The sequence below is a fragment of the Oncorhynchus masou genome, chromosome 5 (assembly GCF_036934945.1).
Source record: "Oncorhynchus masou masou isolate Uvic2021 chromosome 5, UVic_Omas_1.1, whole genome shotgun sequence".
In the NCBI taxonomy this organism is placed as follows: domain Eukaryota; kingdom Metazoa; phylum Chordata; class Actinopteri; order Salmoniformes; family Salmonidae; genus Oncorhynchus; species Oncorhynchus masou.
The window spans coordinates 32,354,265-32,376,119 of record NC_088216.1 but is presented as its reverse complement, the minus strand read 5'-3'; the positions used below and the strand labels follow the sequence as shown (position 1 = coordinate 32,376,119).

Below are 21,855 nucleotides of genomic sequence, written 5' to 3'. Positions count from 1 at the left end.
TGAATCCTTGTTTTACTGCTCTTTGTTTACATGGGTAGCTGTCCAATATGCCTGGCAGTATCGGCTTTTTTTGTGAAACGCTTAGGGCCGGTTTGCCGGACCCAGATTAAAGCTATTACCGGACTAAAATATATGCTCAATGGAGAATCGCCATTGAAAGTGCTTTGATATCCAGGAATAGGTTTAATCTGAGTTTGGGAAACCTGTCGGTAATGTACAAAATCAAACAGATGACAGTTAAAATGCATTAACCAGTGACTGCTCATCGGTTATGTTGTGTTAGCTAATGATAATACAGTGACATCTTAAAAATGGATGGATCATATTGGTTATGTTTGTGCCCAGTCCATGGTTTGGATAATATATAATATATACTGTAAGATATGCCACTTAGCAGACACTTTAAAAAAAATTTTGTATGAGATTTCCTACAGGCTTTGGTCATTTTTATCAGCCTTTTAAAATATCACAGAAATCCCTTTTTATTTACAATATCATAGTCTTATTTAATAATTTGGGTGTCAAGTGAAAGCCTCTCCATCATTTTCAAATTGAGTTGAAATGTTCAGCCCATTTGTCATTCACATCATACACAGTAATCCCTGGCTTTTGTAGTTAGTTTACATGCTAATCAAAGTCTCAGGGGATATGCGACCGAAACTAAGCCGAAGATGAACTAACCTCCCCTTTCTCCGACACACACACAAACACTCTCTCTCTCTCTCTCTCTCACTCTCTCACCACTCAATCTCTTTTCTCTCTCTCTCTCTCTCTCTCTCTCTCTCTCTCTCTCTCACAAACACATTCTCATAAGCAAATGCGCGCGCACACACAAACACACCTTCATCCCAGAGAGAGGTATCCAAAGTGCTTTCTCTCAGTCTGTGGTGTCTTGTCTTATTTTAGCTCACTCCAAGTATAAGTCGTCCACTCTTACAGTAACTCTCCCCCTCCTCCCCCCTTTGCTCCTCCGTCCCATACATCCTCTCCCATCCCCTCTTATTGACTGCATTTTCAATCTCTCCTCTTCTTCCCTCCTTTGATCTTCCCTCTTCTTCTCTTCTTCTTCACTTCCATCCTGTAATTTCCTCCTCTCCCAACTTCTCCCCGTCTCCTTTTATCTCTCTTAATCTCTTCTAGCACTTTCACCTCCTCTCCTTTTTTCTCCCTCTAATCAATTGCTTATGCATTCATCCTCCTCTCCACTGGACCATTCTTCCCCTTTGTCTCTTCTTTTTCCTCCCCTCCCTTCTTTCCTCTTCTCCTCTCTCCTCATTTTCACTAGACTCTCTCAGGTAACTTCTATCTTCTCTCCTTCCCACTCTTGCCCCTTCTACATTTCCTTCTACATTTCTACATTGCTTTCCTACTCTCATCTCTTTGACTCAGTCACTATCTGCTCTCCTCTATTTCTCTCTGCCACTTCCCTCCCTCCCTCTCCTCTCCCCCCTCCCTCATATCTCTGGCTCTACCACTCTGTGTCCTCATGCATCCCCCCCCCTCTCTGTGAGTGCAGCAGCGTGAGATGAATATTTTATTTGCATGCATGCGTCAGTGGGCGATGCCCCGAGGCATCGCTCCCCCTTTACCCCCATCCCCCGCTCCCCTTCTCTTTTTCCCCTTCTCTTGCTCTCTGATTTTTTCTTCTTCTAGCCAGTACAGCTGAGTCAGCTTCAGCTCATTGATTTGTGATGAATGCAAGTCTCTCTCTCTCTCCCTTTTGCCTCTCCCTCTTTCTGTCTACCTCTCACCGTCCCTGTTTGTCTCTCCATCTTGCTTTATTTAACACCCCCTGCTTCCATGTCTGTCTCTCATTCTTTACCCCTGCTTCCCTCCCTCCTTCTCATTCCATCTCCCTTCTCTCTTCATCTGCCTCTTCCCCCAGTCCCTGACAAATAGCAGTGTATGCCTCTCTCCTACCCGGAGGCAGCCAGATCTCCAGGGAAGGAAGTGTCAGGGGCCTCTCCAGTCCAAATGACCTTCACCTTGCCACTATGTCAGCCCCTTACCCATAAAGCATATTTGTTAGCACATATCCGTTAGCCCCCAGCCAGAAGCCACAAAGCACATTTGTTAGCATGTAGCCATTAGCCCCCAGACAGTAGCCACAAAGCATATTTGTTAGCACATAGCCGTCAGCCCCCAGCCATTTGCCACAAAGCATATTTGTTAGCATGTAGCCTTTAGCATCCAGTGCTTGTGCAGTGAATGACCTACCAGCTGCTACATACTGTAGTGTTCTCTCCTCAATGAAGAGGGATCTTCCCTCACTTTCCTTCCCTGATAACTGAATAAATCATTGTGGGTAATAAATAGCGGAGCTATTTTTCCTCTCGTGGCACGCGACATGCGTTTCTCAGAAATCTTGTTTTCCATGACTGCTGCTGAGAAGTGGAAAATAATGATTTAATGTAGAGATTTTGGCATGCTAATTCATTTGCCATAACATGTCTCTGTCCTTTATGCAGTAACTGAGTAGCAGGTTTAGGGGCGTGTTAAATGTTGATGGGTTTTGTAAACTCATAGGGCGTTTTCATATTCACACATTGATATATAAATATATCAGGTGCTGCTGGACAAAAATGCTTTCAGAGTTAGCTTTATCTTGAGGCATCCGTCAAACTACAAATTACTCTACTTATCAGCTGCCAAAATGTATTGTTTTAACACATTTTTATTCTATTGAAGCTGGTTTACTATCTTGAGTATATAATGCTGCAGGATTAGGTCCCTTTTCAGGAAGTTTTATGTGTAAACAGATTAAGTCTATTTCTAGACGAAAACGCATTCACTATTAAAAGTGTTTCTCAGTTCAAGACTAGGCCTAATCGGTGTCTGGGAAACCGGCCATATATGTATTACGTCTATCATGTTTTGTGTGTTGTAACTTGTAATAATCTGTTATTACGGACTATTTATCACCACTATATAGGTATAATTAAGGCTGTTTCATGCACGTTATTGCCTCTTGGATAGGATAACCCTCAATCCACTTGCATACCGACAGTAGGTGATAAAATGGGATGCAGTGTTTTGAAACTTGAAAACAGCCCGTTGAAAAAAGTAAGGTCCCCACTCACCAGCAGTTCCCAAAAATCAAACTGAAACGTTTTCTGAATGTGCGATGTTGTAAGCCAGAATGTGATTGTTACAGGAAGTTGATACACATGTACATACATTTTTTAAAAATATTTCAGCCAGAATTGTGGCCATTGGTGGTCAGCAAGGACATTACTTATAGTGTATATATAGTTCTGTCTCTATTACATAAAAGCCCATAGAAAATGTTTGACAAGTTACTGCCATTACCGTGTGTAATTTGGACCTCATGAATGTCACTGTTTTCCTATGTGATGTGTGTCTATTTATTTGACATTTCCTTACATTTATTCATTCATTTTGTTTCAGTGCTTGCCTTTGTTTTGTGTTTTACAGTTCCTTTTGGACATTTGATTTTGAAGTGCATGCTCCAACCCGTTTCTCCATCAGATCCTTGCTCCGCCATGGCTGTCACGTGCATGGTGACAGAGTGAAGTGAGTGTGGTCACCAAGCTTTCTGTTCTCCTCAGAGCACACTAAGGACACCCACTTTCGACCTTTCTGTTATACTCATGTCAATGGTTACCGTTTCTATTGCTAGGACCCCGTTATTGCGGCTATTTTATATAGCAACAGCTATAAATGGATCTATCTACATAGCAATGATTTTAGAGCCACATTCGGATGTAAGACATTTGTACATTATTACTCGCTCTCTCTAACTTAAACTCTCTCGAACTTATTACACTTAGATGTTCTGTTACTTTTCGGTTTTAGCTATGTGTCAGAGTAGGGCCCTGGTTCTGATGCATACGCAGTCGACAAGGAATAGAAACTTGAAAGCAACAGAAGATCTAAGCGTAAGTTAGTGCAATGTGGAAGTTTCTCAAGGTCACAAGGTAGAGGCTCAGACTTCCCCTTAAGGTTCTTACACACAGCGAACGGCACACTCTAATTCAGTCTGAAGTAGCTTCTTCTTGTTGCCGAAGAAGCATTTAGTTAATTGCTTGTTTAGGACAGAGTGAATCGGCAGACAGGCAGCCTTCTCTCTGTAATAACCAGCTGACAGCACAGTTGGTGTCATTGTTGACAATAACGGGGCATCCCTCGCTGTCAAATCTAAACATAGGATGCGTCCCAAATAGTGCCATTCTGGATACAGCCCCACTGTCTACCTCCGAGGGCTCTGTACTCAGTGTTCGATAAATGACCGTGGGACTCGACCGTGAGCGTTCAGTTTGCTCCCCCCGGAGCGAAGGTCATGGCACCAGCAAACTACGAGGGTAATGTGAGAACGAACAGCATGTGCCGCACCACTGATACTGCCATCCCAAGCCAAATTTACAAGAGATTGAGTTACTAAAATAAGCTAGAGAAGCGCAATTCTATTTTGAAGTTTTCAGATGGTCAGTTCAGGAGATGAATCGACATGTAGGAAAACGTTTGAAAGAATAAAGGAGTTATTGAATTATTTAAATACAAGTTAATTGAATATTGCTTATTGATATTGACTGGATTAAAATGAAATTGAGCTCCACTACAGTATAATACCATAATGGTTTAACACAAGTCGCTTACTGAGCCGAACACACGCAGACATGAATTCATGAGCTTTTAGTAGGATTAGTGTACAGATGCCTGGTGTGACCCCTCACTTATGTTTCTGGCTACTTTATTATTTCGTTTTTATTTTATTTATACAATGTCAATTCACTGTGTTTACAGCAAGCATCCATAGCTCCTCTACGGCACTAAATGGCGGCAACAAAAGCGTGGATATTACCTGTATGTCAGATCGAATTTGCAAGGTCAAATTTAGCATGTTCAATGACGTGCTTTTGGCTCTTAAAATGACTTTTATTGCATGTATCCTCTATGTAGCTGTTGTGTCCTGGTTATTTGGCGCTAACAGATGTGAGATGAATGCTAGTGTAAATGTTAATTGTTACTATTTACTTCCCGTTTAAGTAAAAAAAAAAATGTTTTAGTGTTTATTAGATCGGAATAGTTCGTTTTTAAAACCAATTTTGAAGAGTGAGCAGTAGGGAGAAACCAAGAAGGAGGATGTGTTAGAAATGTTATTTTTCCAAGACGTTGAAGTATGTGCATCTTGATATTGGTCCGTCACTAATACTGTTCCCTTTTGTTTCCTTTCAGCCGAGAACTGTCGCAGGTTTTCGAGGAACTGTTCGATATGCCTCAGTCAACGCACATAAAAACAAAGTAAATAACAATGCTTATGTTGTCGAAATGATATGCTGGAAAATGTATTCTGCCAAATTTGCTCTTTGAAATAAACTTGTTTATTGTGTTGTTGTACTATAAAATGGTGGCAGGCAACCATAGAATAAGGAATTACAATACATACCCCCACTAGTAATTTAATAGGATCTCTATGGGGGCAACTTTAGGTTTGGCACTATTAATGTAATGCCCGGGGTGTAGTGGAGGAAGACGTCAGGCGCAGGAAACAGAGAGTTCAGAGTAGCGATACTTTTAATTCACCACACAGGTGAAACCGACGCCAACCCAAACAAATGCCCCAAAACACGGTGAACTAAACAGTCCAGAAAATACACACATCAACGGACAACCGTGAAATACAGTCGTGCACAAAATGTACACAGAGAATAATCCCGCACACCCAGTAAGCGGGCCGGCTGGATAATAAAGCCCCACAAATAAACCTAATTAAACACAGGTGTAACTAATAAACAGACAAGGGGGGAAAAAGGATCAGTGGCAGCTAGTAGGCCGGTGACGACGACCGCCGAGCGCCACCCGAACAGGAAGGGGAGCCACCTTCGGTAGGAGTCGTGACAATTAAGGGTATACTGTACTAATTAAAACGATATAGCGTGGAAGAAGATATCATTTGTAATTTCTACTTTCATTTTTTTTCTCCCCAGGAAATGGGACGCCATGATGACCTATGGTCTTTATTTTACATGTTGGTGGAATTTGCAGTTGGGCAGCTACCATGGCGGAAAATCAAGGACAAGGTAGAGTCACTTCACTCGTCCACGACCCACTGTATTTCTAGCGAATCGTTAAGGTCAAATAATAAAATACGCAAGATGAACAAAACGCAAGCCTTTTTGGATCTTCTTTTCTTTCAGCACAATGTTAGTAACAATTAAACATTTCATTTAGTTGGTATTTCTAGGTATTTCTTTTGTAATACGAGTAGTGCCTCGAAATCAGATAGAATTAAATGCATGTGGCACATCATTTGGTACGCCTCTCGATTCATTGTATGAAATTGTGCAAACTCCAAATATCCCAGTGTGTGTTGGCTCTGTCGAAGTGGCATATAGGATGATCTAATTTGCCCCTACACCCTTGATAATTTTCACCCCATCAGCTTTCGGACACTTGTGCATATGGCGCAATGGGCAAATGGAGGGGGACTGGTTTGGTTTCAACCACTGAATGACAAGCAAATAAATAAAATAAAGTAAAACAAATCTGTTTTTTTTCTGTTTTGCGCAGGAGCAAGTTGGGCAGATAAAAGAGCGATATGACCATAGGATGCTGCTGAAACACATGCCTTCAGAGTTTCACATCTTCCTCGACCATGTATTGGGCCTTGACTACTACACCAAGCCGGACTATCAGGTACCATCACAGTATAGAGAACAAGGAAAGTACTTTGAAAGTGTTTTGAAATACTCTTCTTCTTTTTTTTGACTGGCCACTATTGTGGGGACTTTTTTGTATGTTCACACAAACTGATATGTTGACTTCATCAATGCTTCCTAGTACTCCCTGTGCTATTTCCATTAACAAAATTGCATCTAAAATGACAACTTATTTCTATTTATTACTGCACTACTTTGACCAGAGAGGTACACTACAGTGCAAAGGAAATAGGGTGCCATTTGGACACAACCAGAGTCTCATTTGGAGTTGTTTTCTATTGGCCGACTGCTGGTCTGGTCAAGGGAATAGGGTGTATTTTAGAGATTAGGGTGCCATTCGGGATGCAACCAAAGTCAAATTTATTTTATTTCCCAGCTGTTGATGTCGGTGTTTGAGAACAGCATGAAGGAGCGCATCATCATGGAAAATGAGCCGTTTGATTGGGAGAAAGGAGGGACAGACTCCACACAGTCAACAACCGCCTCCACCCAACCACAACACAACACACGGCCCACCGTCGCCATTGTGGGGTAAGGACCCTGATATATTTACCATTAGGATTAAAAGGGGAGTCCACCATATTTACATGATCATACACTGCAGGCCGACTTTCTGCTTGCATTTTATATAACACTAGAACCAATGGGCCTCAAGAGAACCTCCTTCAAGCTAATGAGCAGTGACTCTGACTGCAACACTCTGACAGTGTAATTAATTAATTTCATATATGATATCGCAAAAATGAATAAGATAAAATTGGAATAATATTTATTTAATGGTGGCGTGGCCTCCTGCTGAGTGAGCATCCTTCTGGCTTGTTTTGCGCTTAGGCCTCGGAGGTGTAGGTTCATGCCGAGGCTCAGAATCTGAAGAATAATCCGAGATTTTTCCTCCCACCATCGGAGTCGTTTTCATTCAGATCTAGTAGCAGTGCTAACGCAGCATGTGCTTCCATTCGTCTTTATCTTCTTGCCATTGTATATTACGCACACTCCAAGTAGGTCAGTGTACTCCCAAGTAGGTCAGAGTGGACTGATAAAACTGCTTGGATTTGGTGAACTGATATAGAGCATATACTTTACCATTTTCAGATTATAATTAGAATATACCATTACAATAGAATTTCCTGCCCAGTTCTTCATTCACAATTGGTAATTACATAATTATGCACCGTTCACTTCCCTTCGCTCATCAACTCACCCATTCTCCCCCTTTCTCCCGCATCAAACTTTACTTAATATATATAATCTGCTGGTATAAGTGTGAAATTTGTTTCGGTATTGTTTCGGTTCAATTTTGAGACAATTATCTGGGTGATTATCAACTGGGCACGGCACCTTCCACTGTCGGGAGAAGAGGGGGCAACAGTGGAAAACCATTCAAAAAATGAGATGCCTTCCTAAACCTGGTTATAACTCCAGTTCTGTTTGTGATGATATGAATGAGCAGTCAAAATTACAGCTTTAGTGATTCTAGTGTTAACAGGGACAGTGTCCGTTCATCAACATGTCAGTGTTCACATCAATGTAAATGTGCCAGCTGAAATGCCCTACCTTGAGGCATGCCCACATGGGAAGAGCCAATAGAGGCCATCTTGGCAGATTCACATTTTGTAGTTGTGGATTTTTGTAAGCAGAAAGTTTCCCCATTGTGTACGATGATGTCATATTTCTGCGTCTTCCTTTAATCCTAGAGTATTTTTCACCAGTTGTCTGTATTTGACACTTGACATTTACAGGATCAATACACGAAGGCAATGGTACAAAATATTAGATCCTGAATGTTCCACAACGTGATACAGTCACAGTGCTCTATTTTTAATCTGTCTTTTATACATCTTTCATGGGAGCTATTGTTTGACTCACTCACCTAAATATATCCTTTTAATGTTCTCTCTCTCTCTCTCTGATGACTGTTTTGTTTGAAGCTCTTTACTGTTCAGCCCGCCTAGAAACACACACACGCACACACATTCAGACACACACACACACTACACACTACACACAGCTGCATGACTTCCCTGCGAACACGACATCCTTATCTCTGGAGACATCATTAGTCTTTTGGTCGTCATCACACACTGAGACACTATCCTAAATGGCACCCTATTCCCTATGTAGTGCCCTTTGACCAGGGCCCATAGGCCTCTGGTCAAAAGTAGTGCACTAAGTAGGGAATAGGGTGCCATTTGGCATAGAGTCTCAATGTGAACAGAGAGCGATGACAGGTTGTGTCCATCAGTATTGCTGTTATAACTCGAGGCTACTGCCACACTGCTCATCCAAACCATTTGAAATGCATGATATTGAATTCTAAACTAGGCTGTAAGGCATTTGATATACCAGTTTACAATTAATGTTTTACTGAATAAATAGATATGTAAAGAGATGTTTACTGAACTTTGAGGGTTGCCTGTACAAAGTGCAATTAATTAAGTGCATGCTTAATTCAGGAAATAAAATAAAAACATTTTGGAATAGAGTAGGGAAGGAACAAAAACCTGCACTACCAGTGGACATATTCACATATAGGTGTTATATACATGTGTTTATTATATACATTCATATACATTAGTACATACATTGTATACATCATTGGGCCACCACTGCTCTTAATCAACTGATTAAACCTGAACCCATCCCCCCCACTCCCACCCATCTTCTCCTTCAGAGCCCTCAACACCCCGGTGCCCGTAGACCTCCAGAGGGAGAACACGGAGAATGTGCTCCAGGACGAGCACCTCAGCGACCAAGAGAACGCCCCTCCGGCCCTGCCCCCCGGTGGGAGCCGCCAGGGGGCGGTGGCCAGACAACCGCTAAGGGCGAGGGATGGGAGGACACCGACTTCAACCGCAACAAACTCAGGATCAGCCTGGGCAAGGTGAGTAAGGGGGAGGAATGAGACCACAACATTTTACTGTATGGCCTGGTCTCACCACAATGGCCTGTAGATGGTAGGATGGCATTCATATAGATGTTTTAGCATAGCTTATACTGTTTGTTGATACAGTATTTTTAGCATTTTTGATTAATGAAAAATATGGGATGGATTGATGGTTGGCTGGGTAGAGGATGATAGACGGACAGAGAGATGCACAGGCAGAGATGGACATCCAGACAGAAAATGTGTACACCAGACAGACGAAGGCCTACCCTTTAAACTCCTAGCAGTGGTAATAGACACATTTTAGAATGAATTACTGTTTAGCATACATCATCGTGGCCTCCTGTCTCTCCTTTCCCCTCCCGTCTCTTCCTCTTCTCTCCCCTCTGTGTCTGCAGGGGGCACAGGAGGGGGATGAACCCAGCAGAGGGGCCTGTCCCATGTCTCCGTGCCGGGCAGGAGGGGCCCCCGAGTCCCCCAGTGGCCAGGTGCGCTCGCTCCGGTACCGCCGCATCAACAGCCCCGAGTCAGACCGCATGTCGGCCGCTGATGGGAGGGGCGTTGACGGATACGGCCAAAGGTGACCACAACAAACCAGCTCTAGTATTAGTTCCAAACCTGTACTAGCTTTTAGTATAGTAGTATTTAAGTAATGTAGTTAACCAGGAAGTACATTGTACTAAAATACATTTAGTATTGTACCTAGCTACATTAAAGTCTCTTAGGTGTTCCAGGAAAGTCCTTTGGGTTAGGGTCTGTGAAACTGCTATAAGCCTATCTAATATTGCCCTCCACCTTAATACTTAATTCAATACTTAATGTGTGGGTTTTGTGTGTGTGCATTTGTTTGTGCGTGCTTGTGTGTCTATGTGCCCTTGCACGTCCTCGTGCTTGTACCTGTGTGAATGTATTTGTACACATCTGTGTGCCACAGTATCAGGTCCCGCATGGATATCCTGGGATCGCCCTCGCGCCACGTGTACTCGTCCCAGCCGGCCATGATGCTGTCTGTGGACTGCGGCCTGCAGCGCGGAAGGCACGGCGAGGGCTCAGTGGCGTCCGTGGACCAGGAAGCCCACAGTAATGCCTTTATCAGATCGGTGCCGCTGGCAGAGGAAGAAGACTTTGATAGCAAGGAGTGGGTGATCATCGACAAGGAGACAGAGCTGAGGGACTTCCAACCCACCACGTCGGGCACCACCGATGAGGAGCCTGAGGAGCTGAGGCCCCTGGAGGAGGGAGAGGAGAGGAGGAGGCTGCGGGGAGGAGGTGGGCCTGGAGGTTTTATGTTCAATGATGTGCAATTTCAGTCAGTTCAATTCTGTTTCATTCCGTTCTGTTGTATTCAGTTCTATTCTGTACAAGTTGTGCTGTGTTGATGATGATGCTCATCTCTCCTCTCATGTTGAAATATTGTTTGACGTTTGACTTAATCCGGAAAACACGTTTCCCACTACTGAGCTGAACCAAACCATTTGTACTGAGCTGACCTGGTTATGCATCTTCCACAAGCAGAACCATGCTGAAAAGGATAATGTCAAAATTAAATATTCAATCCATCACAGTTTGGTTCGGGTTGGCATGATAGTATGAAAAGGGTAGTAGATTCCTAACCAATCCTTTGTTTTAGGGGCGGAGATGGTGGTGCGACCCAAGACGACCCACACGACCAACAGCAGCCGGGGCATGCTCACGCTCACTGAGGAGGAAGCCTCCAGACGAAGTGGGGGAAGCCCCGCCATGTCGCCCTGTCATTCACTCCCGTCAGGCCGTCCTATTGGACCGCAAAGACCGGTAAGAGACCGGGCTGACCTATCGGTGGAGGGAGGCTTCTTTCCTTGCATGTTCATTGGAGTCAGCTCAGAGCTGGGTCGCCTGCTGTACAATGCGATTGATCTTCAGATGATATGGATGAGACCCACCTAAGCGGTGGGTGTTGTTCTTGATCTATCCAGATTATGTAAAGATTAGCTCTTCGGTGTCTCCTCTGGATGGGATGTCAATTAACATGCAGTGCTAAGCCTAGGGTTGCAAAATTCCGATAACTTTGCCAAAATGACCTGTTATTCCAGAAATCTCAGCTGGAAGATTCCTTCTAATTTCAGTGATCATTCTAGAAAAACAGGGTATTTTGCAACCGTAGAATTCTGCAAGCCAGTGGGAACTGAATACCTTGGCGGGGGTGACCGTTATTCCCACAGCCATTTTAGTGTCATTCACACTGTCATTGGTGTGACATATCCTGCCAGTGTAAAGAGAGAAAAAGTGAATTGTTCTGTGTCAGTAGGCACAAATTGTTCCTTTCCTTGAGTTTGGTTTTAACAATTGTTTTTGTAATGCTAAGGAATGAATGGGAGACGTGGCTTTGCTAACTGCATATTCCAGCATCAGATCAGATGTAGCCTTACATATTAGAATTATTGAGATGGTGGCATGAGTAGGGTTATTTTGACAGTAACCCCCCCCCCCCCTCCCCAATGTATTTCTACAATATTTTCTCAATAGTTTTCTCAATGAGTCCACAAGAGCATTTTCTCATAGTGCAGTTCCGGCAAATGCCAGATAGGCTGGTCCATACCACGGGCAGATTCCTGTTCCCAGTACGTCCCTGTATTCGGGATGACATTTGTCAGGGTTGCACTGCACTTGATGCCCTCGTTATGACACACTGACTGGTGAAACAAGATATACGCATACATGATGACACTTTGTCATTCTGATGAGAATAATGTAGCAAACATCCAGATAGCTGGGTCATATTCAGTTCGGCACAACCGAGCAAAATGTTTTTGTAACAGAAAAAAAACATATTTGGACATGTTCAGGTGGTGCAACCTAGTTTCAAAACGTTTTCTTCACACTGAACATGTTCTTGACGTCAGTGTTAGAAAGTTAGATGTACACGGTCCTGACATGACAACCTTTTGGTTGAAAATGTTAAATGGAAAGGTTTAAACCGTGGGTCTTCCCATCGCTGCCACCAAATGTGTTTAAGCTGACCGTTACCTCATAAATACATAAAAAGATGCATGAAAGAAAATATGGGGAATGTTCCAGTCTTTTAGCTGAATGAATTATAGAGGAAATTCAGCAAATTCTTGGAGAACGGTTGAAGTTGACAAAATGTTTCCTCATTGTTAAAACCAATGTGTCTCAGCCTGTAGCTTCCATTAGTGTTTCAGTTCTTTATGGGTCTTTTAGGTGAGAATGTCATTGCATGTTTTTAAATGGAGAATCATACTATTTTGCCCAACAGTGATGTACACTACCGTTCAAAAGTTTGGGGTCACTTAGAAATGTCCTTGTTTTTGAAAGAAAAGCTGACACATAGCTAAAACCAAACAGAAACAGAACATCTAAGTGTAAGTTAGAGAGAGCGAGCAATAATTTACAAATGTCTCACATCCGAATGTGGCTCTAATATTATTGCTATGTACACTACCATTCAAAAGAATGGGGTGACTTAGAAATTATAAAAACAATTGCCCATTAAAATAACATCAAATTGTTCAGAAATACAGTGTAGACATTGCTAATGTTGTAAATGACTATTGTAGCTCAAAACGGCAGATTTTTTTAAATGGAATATCTACATAGGCGTACAGAGGCCAATTATCAGCAACCATCACTCCTGTGTTCCAATGGCACGTTGTGTTAGCTAATCCAAGTTTATCATTTTAAAAGGCTAATCAATGATTAGAAAACCCTTTTGCAATTATGTTAGCACAGCTGAAAACTGTTGTGGAAAATACTGTGGTAAATATTTTCTTCTTCTTGAACTGCACTGTTGGTTAAGGGCTTGTAAGTAAGCATTTCACGGTAAAGTCTACACTTGTTGTATTCGGCGCATGTGAAAAATAAAGTCTGATTTGTTCTGGTTAAAGAAGCAATAAAACTGGCCTTCTTTAGACTAGTTGAGTATCTGGAGCATCAGCATTTTTGGGTTCGATTACAGGCTCAAAATGGCCAGAAATAAATAACTTTCTTCTGAAACTCGTCAGTCTATTCTTGTTCTGAGAAATGAAGGCTATTCCATGCAAGAAATTGCCCAGAAACTGAAGATCTCATACAACTCCCTTCACAGAATAGCTCAAACTGGCTCTAAACAGAATAGAAAGAGGAGTGGGAGGCTCCGGTGCACAACTGAGCAATAGGACAAGTGCATTAGAGTGTCTAGTTTGAGAAACAGACGCCTCAACTGGCAGCTTCATTAAATAGTACCCACAAAACACCAGTCTCAACGTCAACATTGAAGAGGCAACTCCAGGATGCTGGACTTCTAGGTAGAGTTGCAAAGAAAAAGCCATATCTCAGACTGGCCAATAAAAAGAAAAGATGGCACAAAGAACACAGACACTGGAAAGAAGTGTTTTGGACAGACAAAGTTTGAGGTGTTCGGATTACAAAGAAGAACATTCTTGAGACGCAGACAAAGTGAAAAGATGCTGGAGGTGTGCTTGACGCCATCTGTCAAGCATGGTGGAGGCAATGTGATGGTCTGGGGGTGCTTTGATGGTGGTAAAGTGGGAGATTTGTACAGGGTAAAAGGGATCTTGAAGAAGGAAGGCTGTCACTTAATTTTGCAACGCAATGCCATATCCTGTGGACTGCGTTTAATTGGAGCTAATTTCCTCCTACAACAGGACAATGACCCGAAGCACAGCTCCAAACTATGCAATAACTATTTAGAGAAGAAGCAGTCAGCTGGCATTCGGTCTATAATGGAGTGGCCAGCACAGTCACTGGATCTCCCTATTGAGCTGTTGTGGGAGCAGCTTGACCATATGGTACGTAGGAAGTGCCCATCAAGCCAATCCAACTTGTGGGAGGTGCTTCAGGAAGCATGGGGTGGAATATCTTCAGATTACCTCAACAAATTGCAACTAAAATGCCAAAGGTCTGCAAGGCAGTCATTTCCTGAAATGGAGGATTCTTTGACGAAAGCCAAGTTTAAAGGACACCATTATTTCAAATAAAAGTCATTATTTATAAGCTTGTCAACATCTTGACTATATTTCCTGTTCATTTTGCAACTCATTTCATGTATGTTTTCATGGAAAACAAGGAAATGTTAGTTACACTTTCAACTCTGAAAAACAGTTTTCTACACAAATATGTGTCAAGAAACAGGCATTTAAGTATGAACCAAATACACATCCATGAGCATTTCAAAGAGATTCATAAATGCTTTAAGCATTTGAAAAAAAATCGCTGGTTGGCATATGGCACAGGTGTCAAACGTCCGGCCCAGAGCCCAGATCCGGCCTGCAAGAAGGTCCAATCCAGCCCGCGGGTGGTTTGAGTTTTTAAAAAACAATATAAATATATATTTTTGGGGGGTGGGGCACAAACTCAATATACTTTAAAATGACTAAAACTAAAATTTTAATTGTGTAGAAATTAAAATGGACCTACATAAGTGTTCTTGACTGTGTCCAGCTCGTAATAATCATCGAATTGAAAGCTAGACAATCAGGGAGCATCAAAAAGTCACAAAATGATGGATAGAGAACTGTTTTGAGTTTGACATCCCTGGTTGAATGAAGATCATGATGAGTTGATTAGTGGAAACAGGTGTGTTGGGTTGGGGAAAAAGCCTGCACATCCAGTAGCTCCCTAGAGTTGGAGAACTCTGATTTACATAAACTGTGCATGCTGATAAGAAAACATTACGTGTGAAGGTATATTCAATGATTATGAACGTGTCATACATTGCTTACTATGTGCTACTGTTTATGTCTAATGGGAGGCCCATACACATAGTGTAAGTACAGTAACACTGTTTATTTATTTTTTATTCCCCTGCGCCAAACACTAGAGGGTGCCACAACACATCCCTGTGCTCAAAACATCCTAACTCAGAGCAGAGCATGTACACTCTATATAAAAAAGTATGTGGACACCCCTTCAAATTAGTGGATTTGGCTATATCAGCCACACCCGTTGCTGAAAGGTGTATAAAATTGAACACACAGCCATGCAATCTCCATAGACTAACATTGGTAGTAGAATGGCCTTACTGAAGAGCTCAGTGACTTTCAACGTGGCACCGTCATAGGATGCCACCTTTCCAGCAAGTCAGTTCGTCAAATTTCTGCCCTGCTAGAGCTGCCACGGTCAACTAAGTGTTGTTATTGTGAAGAGGAAACGTCTAGGATCAACAACGGCTCAACTGTGCAATGGTAGGACACAAGCTCACAGAATGGGACCAGCGATTGCTGAAGTGTGTAAAAATGATCTGTCCTCGGTTGCAACACTCACTACCGAGATCCAAACTGCCTCTGGAAGCAACATCAGCACAAGAACTGTTCGTCAGGAGCTTCATGAAATGGGTTGCCATGGCTAAGCAGCCACACACACACCCATGTGCAATGCTAAGTGTCGGCTGGAGTGGTGGGAAGCACGCCGCCATTGGACTCTGGAGCAGTGGAAACGCATTGTCTGGAGTGACAAATCACGCTTCACCATCTGGCAGTCCGACGGCTGAATCTGGGTTTGCTGGATTCCAGGTGCATGCTACCTGCCATAATGCATAGTGCCAAATGTAAAGGTTGGTGGAGGACGAATAATGGCCTGGGGCTGTTTTTCATGGTTCGGGTTAGGCCCCTTTGTTCCAGTGAAGGGACATCTTAACACTAAAGCATACAATGACTTTCTAGACGATTCTGTTTTTCCAACTTTGTGGCAACAGTTAGGGGAAGGCCCTTTCCTGTTTCAGAAGGACAATGCCCCCATGCACAAAGCAATGTCCATGCAGAAATGGTTTGTTGAGATCGGTGTGGAAGAACTTGACTGGCCTGCACAGAGCCCTGACCTCAACCCCATCGAACACCTTTGGGATGAATTGGAACGAGCCAGGCCTAATCGCCCAACATCAGTTCCCGACGTCACTAATGATCTTGTGGCTGAATGGAAGCAAGTCCCTGCAGCAATATTCCAGCATCTAGTGGAATGCCTTCCCAGAAGAGTGGAGGCTGTTACAGTAGCAAAGGGGGGACCAAATCCATATTAATGCCCATGATTTTGGAATGAGATGTTCGACGAACAGATGTCTACACACATTTGGTCATGTAGTGTATTTATCTTCGAGGTTAGGGTGAGAAATAACTCCCAGATCATTTGAAAGGTTTGAACGAAAAATGTGATACAGCTCCATATGAATGAAACAATGGCGCTCATTGTTAAAGGACAACAGTCAAAAAAAGGACATGGCTAACAAGAATATCAGTCAGTAGTCACTGAGATGTGGTTTTAAATCCAGTTAGTTCAGATTGATTAATTAAAACAATAGTGTAGTTGGGTTGTTCCACAAAATGAGTCCCTTTTGTGTTCCTTTGATATTTCAAGTAGATATTGTGCACCAATCTTGAATTTTAATAACCTATTATATTAAAAAGTACCCATCCCCTAGGGCAGTTTGACCCACCCAAGTGTCAATCTAATTAACATAATACAACCATAATACAAATATTCACATCAAAATCCGTCTGTTTAACCCCCCAGCAGCCATTTTCATCTCAATATAAAATAATTTCTGGGTAAAGATTAAGTACCTTACTGTGATTGTTTTCAATTAAAGTGGCTAAAAAGAAACCAAAATAGCTCCTTGGCTAAATGAAATTTCTCAAGCAAGAATTTTGCTAGGACTGTCTAGAAGTTGTTTGAGAGAGGGACCTAATTTGAAGGAGCCTAATTTAACCTGAAAACTAGCTCTTATTGGCAGAGTAGAGCAAACTCTCTTTGTTATTGGACTATTAACTTGTGACATCACCAGGTGGTACCAGTCGGTCCAAAAACCCCACCCAATTGCCCCTCCCTGTTGAACACAACAAGCTTCCCTGTTATTTTATTTGGCAGTTAATATGCACTTACTATAGACCTCCTTTTTATTAAGTTGAACATGTGTTTGTCATGGCAGACTGTTAAAATTAGGTGAAATAAAATGTTCACCAAATTACACTACCCAAAAGGGACTCATTTCATGGAACGACTCATTTCCTCAATTGGGGCGGCAGGGTAGCTAGTGGTTAGAGAGTTAACTGAAAGGTTGCAAGTTCAAATCCCCCAGCTGACAAGGTACAAATCTGTCGTCATTGAAAATAAGAATTTGTTCTTAACTGACTTGCCTAGTTAAATAAAGGTAAAAAAAAAAAATTGGGTGGAATTTAAATGGAGTTTAAATTTACGGTGGAATTTCTTTTCAAATATTTTAGTTTAATTTTGGCGATACTTAATTTTGGAGCAAATCCTTGTTCTTTGAAATCCGAAATCAAAGTTATTTTTATTATTATATTATATTTAACAAAATACACACTCAAACTATTTTGTGTTCAAATCCAAAACTTCACACAACAGCCTTAATTAAAGTCACCTTTTGTAAGGTTTCCTTTAGTTGAAATCTGGTTTTCTGGTTGAAGCGAAGTCAGATTACAACCAGATGAAGACATCTTTATCATGACGACATCAACAACCCTGGAAAAAATGTTGAAAATGTTGTTGAACCAACATCAGATTACAATCTCTTCAATTTGAATAAAAATACATAAACTAGCTAAGATAAACCTGATTTCATAGCTTTCCTGCAATTCTACACATTTTGCCATGGGGCAGACAAACATTTGCAGTTTTATAACACATTTCATGCAATTCTGTACATTTTGCCATGAGACAGAGAGGGGGGCTGTAGGTCGGGGGTCCCAGGTCCTGCATGACTGGCCCTGGGAAAGGCACCATAATTTGGTTGTTATCTGGTCAGATGATTTCAATTATTTAAAGACGTAACAAATATGTCTAAAAACATTTATAATCAGAACACAACCTGACATCGACCAGTTTTTCCCACTGGCTTAGATTACAATTGAATATTGTTGACCTTGTTGCTGTGCCTAAAAACCTTTTGAACAAGAAATCTTACAGATGGTTTTATTAATACACATTACCCAGCATCCATGTACCACTAGGGTCCATTAGCACTGCATCAATTAGAAACCAGTCCTGAATGACTCTTGTGTTATGCAGGTCTGCGTACCATTTTATCAACTTGACACTAAGTCTATTTAACCTTTTGTAAGTTGTGTGTTTTTTCTGACTGTTACGGTATGTCCATGAAATATGTTAAAGAACATGTTTTGCTCAGGTGTTTGGTACGAATAAATAACTGCATACAGAAGGGGCCTTCAAAACCACAAGGCCAGTTCACCCATTCCCTGTGTCAGTTGTATTTCCTTGTCATGGTTTACTGTAAAAGAAAACACAAATGTTGATTTACTTACCTCACCAGCCTTATTTGTGATTTCACCGCAAGTGCCTAGTACGGCAGGTCTCGCTATCGCAAACATGATCAAGGACCCTCGTTTTATTTGCCCTGTGACCTCTTCCTTGACATAACTGATGTATTTGCGCCACCTATCAATTAAAAGTACAGTATGTCAAGTTGCACTCACCCAAGGAGAAAAAGCGAGGGTGCCATGGGAACAACAAGCGAAGAAATAAAGTGGTGTTTTGGGGTAAGCACAGTTTAGGATAGTCCTTACTTCTGTTGTTTTTTTCTTAATTCGTTTCTGTTCCGAACTCCTTTTTTTGTTGAGCCATATTTATCCCCTTTTTCTTCGTCCTGTGTTTGTGTTTCGTGTGCTTGATGAGACCATCTATATTTTGTGTTATTCATTTAGCATTTTCCAATGGTGATTTTTCAAGTAACGTCTTTTAGCAAAATTAAGTGTAAATTTGATGGTGTCCAGGCATTTTCCCAGGTTCAATGTGTTGACATACTAGAGGAACGTGCAGTACTTGTGTGTTTTTAACGGCATTGTTGGGGAATGTGTCCACTGTGCCTTGATTATGAGAGAGACGGAAACCTACTCTCATTTGCTTCCAATCTGGCAACCCACTTAAGAGTTTTGTAGAATACTGTCTTCTATCCTTTTAACATACTGTAATGCCTCTGCTGTAATGGCAACCCTAGCTACAACCATAGTCTTCCTCTCCTTGTTTCTCTCTGGACTACATCAGAGAACCCTTACAGCATGCACACAGGGAAGGAGAGATGTATGACAAGCTATGTTTCAATACTCTATATGGATCCCTTTCCTTGTCTCCTTCTTTTATCAGCTGACCTGAAAGGTACTGGATAGTTGAGAGTCCAAGGCAATAACTCTAAACTATCTAATCTTTTTAGATCGCTGGTGAGGAAGGGTAAGAAGACAAGGAAATGAAGCTGTTTCAGGAGTGTTGGGACGTGGCCTGATACTAGTCTATAGTCTGTTAGCATGACCTGGTTGTTCCTCCCCCCTTCCATCCTAATGCCCCTCCTTCTGTTTTCTGATTGGTCTCTTCTGCAGCTGGAGGATGACAGGCACCACCCGAGGCCCAATCAGCTGCGGAGGCTGGCCTCCTACGTCTTCTCATCCTCCACACTGGAGACGGAGCAGTACCCACACCCCGGAGGGTCCTTCATCCAGCGGAGCCGCTCGGCCGAGAGCAGCCCCGCCCACATGAACGCTTCCACACACCGGCGCCATGCTCCCCTGCAGAGCCCGGGCAGCCCGCGGAGCAGGCACTCGGTCCTGAACGTGTCGCGCACACAAATCCAGCAATTGCTTGCCAAGCTCATGAACAAGAACGCGAGCTGAGGGAAGGGCACTCTGCATGCCAAAATGCATTAATATATACTCGTCCACACCCATTGTGTACAGACAGAGGGACATACTCATGTACACACACGCAGTTTGTAACCCAAAGGGCCATATTTTGGCGGGTTGGTTAGAACACAAACACATGCACGCTTGCACACACGTACACACATTGTCTTTCAGACACACGCAAACATGCTGAACTAAAACACAAACAACTCACTTTAATGTAACTAACTTTAAAAAGGTGAATATGAAGAGAAGAAAAGTGCTGACTGCAAAATATTTTTCACGCAATAAACTCTTAAAAGTCTGCTCCTTGCAAAGTCAATTGCTCATGCCACAAAAATGTACACCATTTCTGTAAAAAGTGGTGGAAGTGTAAACTTGAGGTTGCTTCATCCTTTAATGGTGCTGTGAGGAGGAGGAGTCACAAAACTGGGACTGTTAAGAGGCTGTTCAACTTCATTGCATTCTTCTTTTTCCATTCATGCTGAAGGCTTGCGGGATTGTCGTCGAATGCAGGTCATGTCGGCGAGGGGAACCTAAAGGAATACAGTAACGCTTTCGGTAACACTTTAAGTAAAGGGGCAATATGTAGTTCAATCAATAACAAGGCGGTCCACCCCACTACTGTTTTGGTAAACAGCTGAGGGATTGGAATGAAGAACTATTCTCAAATTCATAGACAGAGCTATAGATGTAAGGAATGAAGATCCATGATATCAAACGTACAGTTTTAGCCATGTTTTGATGCTGTTTAACAATTACATTGTTTACAATCAATGGAGTAAACCAAGCATATATTTTGGCTTCTGATGGGGTACGACAGTTGAACCAAGCTCATGAGGCATTTCTAAGTTATATTCTTTAAGAATCAATGGGTATGTATTAAAAGGGATGTACCAATCGCAGATTGCCCGTGCAGGTATAATGCATTATGATGACGTTATAATGCAATGTAAGTCATTATAAAGGCTCATACATGCTTATAACAAGTAATAAAGCTTTACACCTGCAAGCTACAAGTTGTGTTACCACACTTTCCTGAAATAATATTTCCTCATAAGACCTATGTGCACTGTCATGATAATGACATATAGATGTCATAAGCAGTTACGGCCTCTAGTGATAGCTGACTTTAAGCAGTCGTAACCAACTGACTTAGGTACATGCTAGGCCAGCTACTTTATCTACGGTGTCATAACAATGTAGAGTCATAAGTTATCCTTGTTTATCACAAGGCGGCAGTTATGTCACGCTCCTGACACTTACGAGGGTCTTGTGACAAAGCATTCGAGTTCAATTATTCCCCAGAGACGGCATGAGATGCTAGGGTGCTACTATCCAATGATCTGCAGTCGTCACACTGATCTTGTGTAGCTTGGTCCCAGATCTGTTTGTGCCGTCTTGCAAACACTTATGGTCATTGTTAAATCAAACTTTATTTGTCACATGCTCCGAGTGTAGACCTTACCGTGAAATGCTTACTTACCAGCCCTTATTAACCAACAGTGCAGCTCAAGAGGAGTTAAGAAAATATTTACCAAATCAACTAAAGTAAAAATATTATAAAAAATAACATAACAATAATGAGGCTATTACAGGGGATACCGGTACTGAGTCAGTGTGCGGGGCTACAGGTTAGAGGTCATTTGTA

General features: G+C 42.1%; 1 protein-coding gene across 1 annotated transcript in view; it reads left to right on the top strand.

Moving 5' to 3' along the window:
* The window catches only part of ttbk1a (tau tubulin kinase 1a), a 46,669-nt gene that overhangs the window by 13,854 nt on the left and 10,960 nt on the right, over positions 1-21,855 (top strand). Inside the window, 9 exon segments of the mRNA XM_064965326.1 lie at positions 5,197-5,262; positions 5,949-6,041; positions 6,532-6,657; positions 7,057-7,211; positions 9,352-9,484; positions 9,487-9,561; positions 9,963-10,144; positions 10,499-10,833; positions 11,195-11,358. Of these exon segments, the coding sequence (XP_064821398.1) occupies positions 5,197-5,262; positions 5,949-6,041; positions 6,532-6,657; positions 7,057-7,211; positions 9,352-9,484; positions 9,487-9,561; positions 9,963-10,144; positions 10,499-10,833; positions 11,195-11,358 (1,329 nt within the window).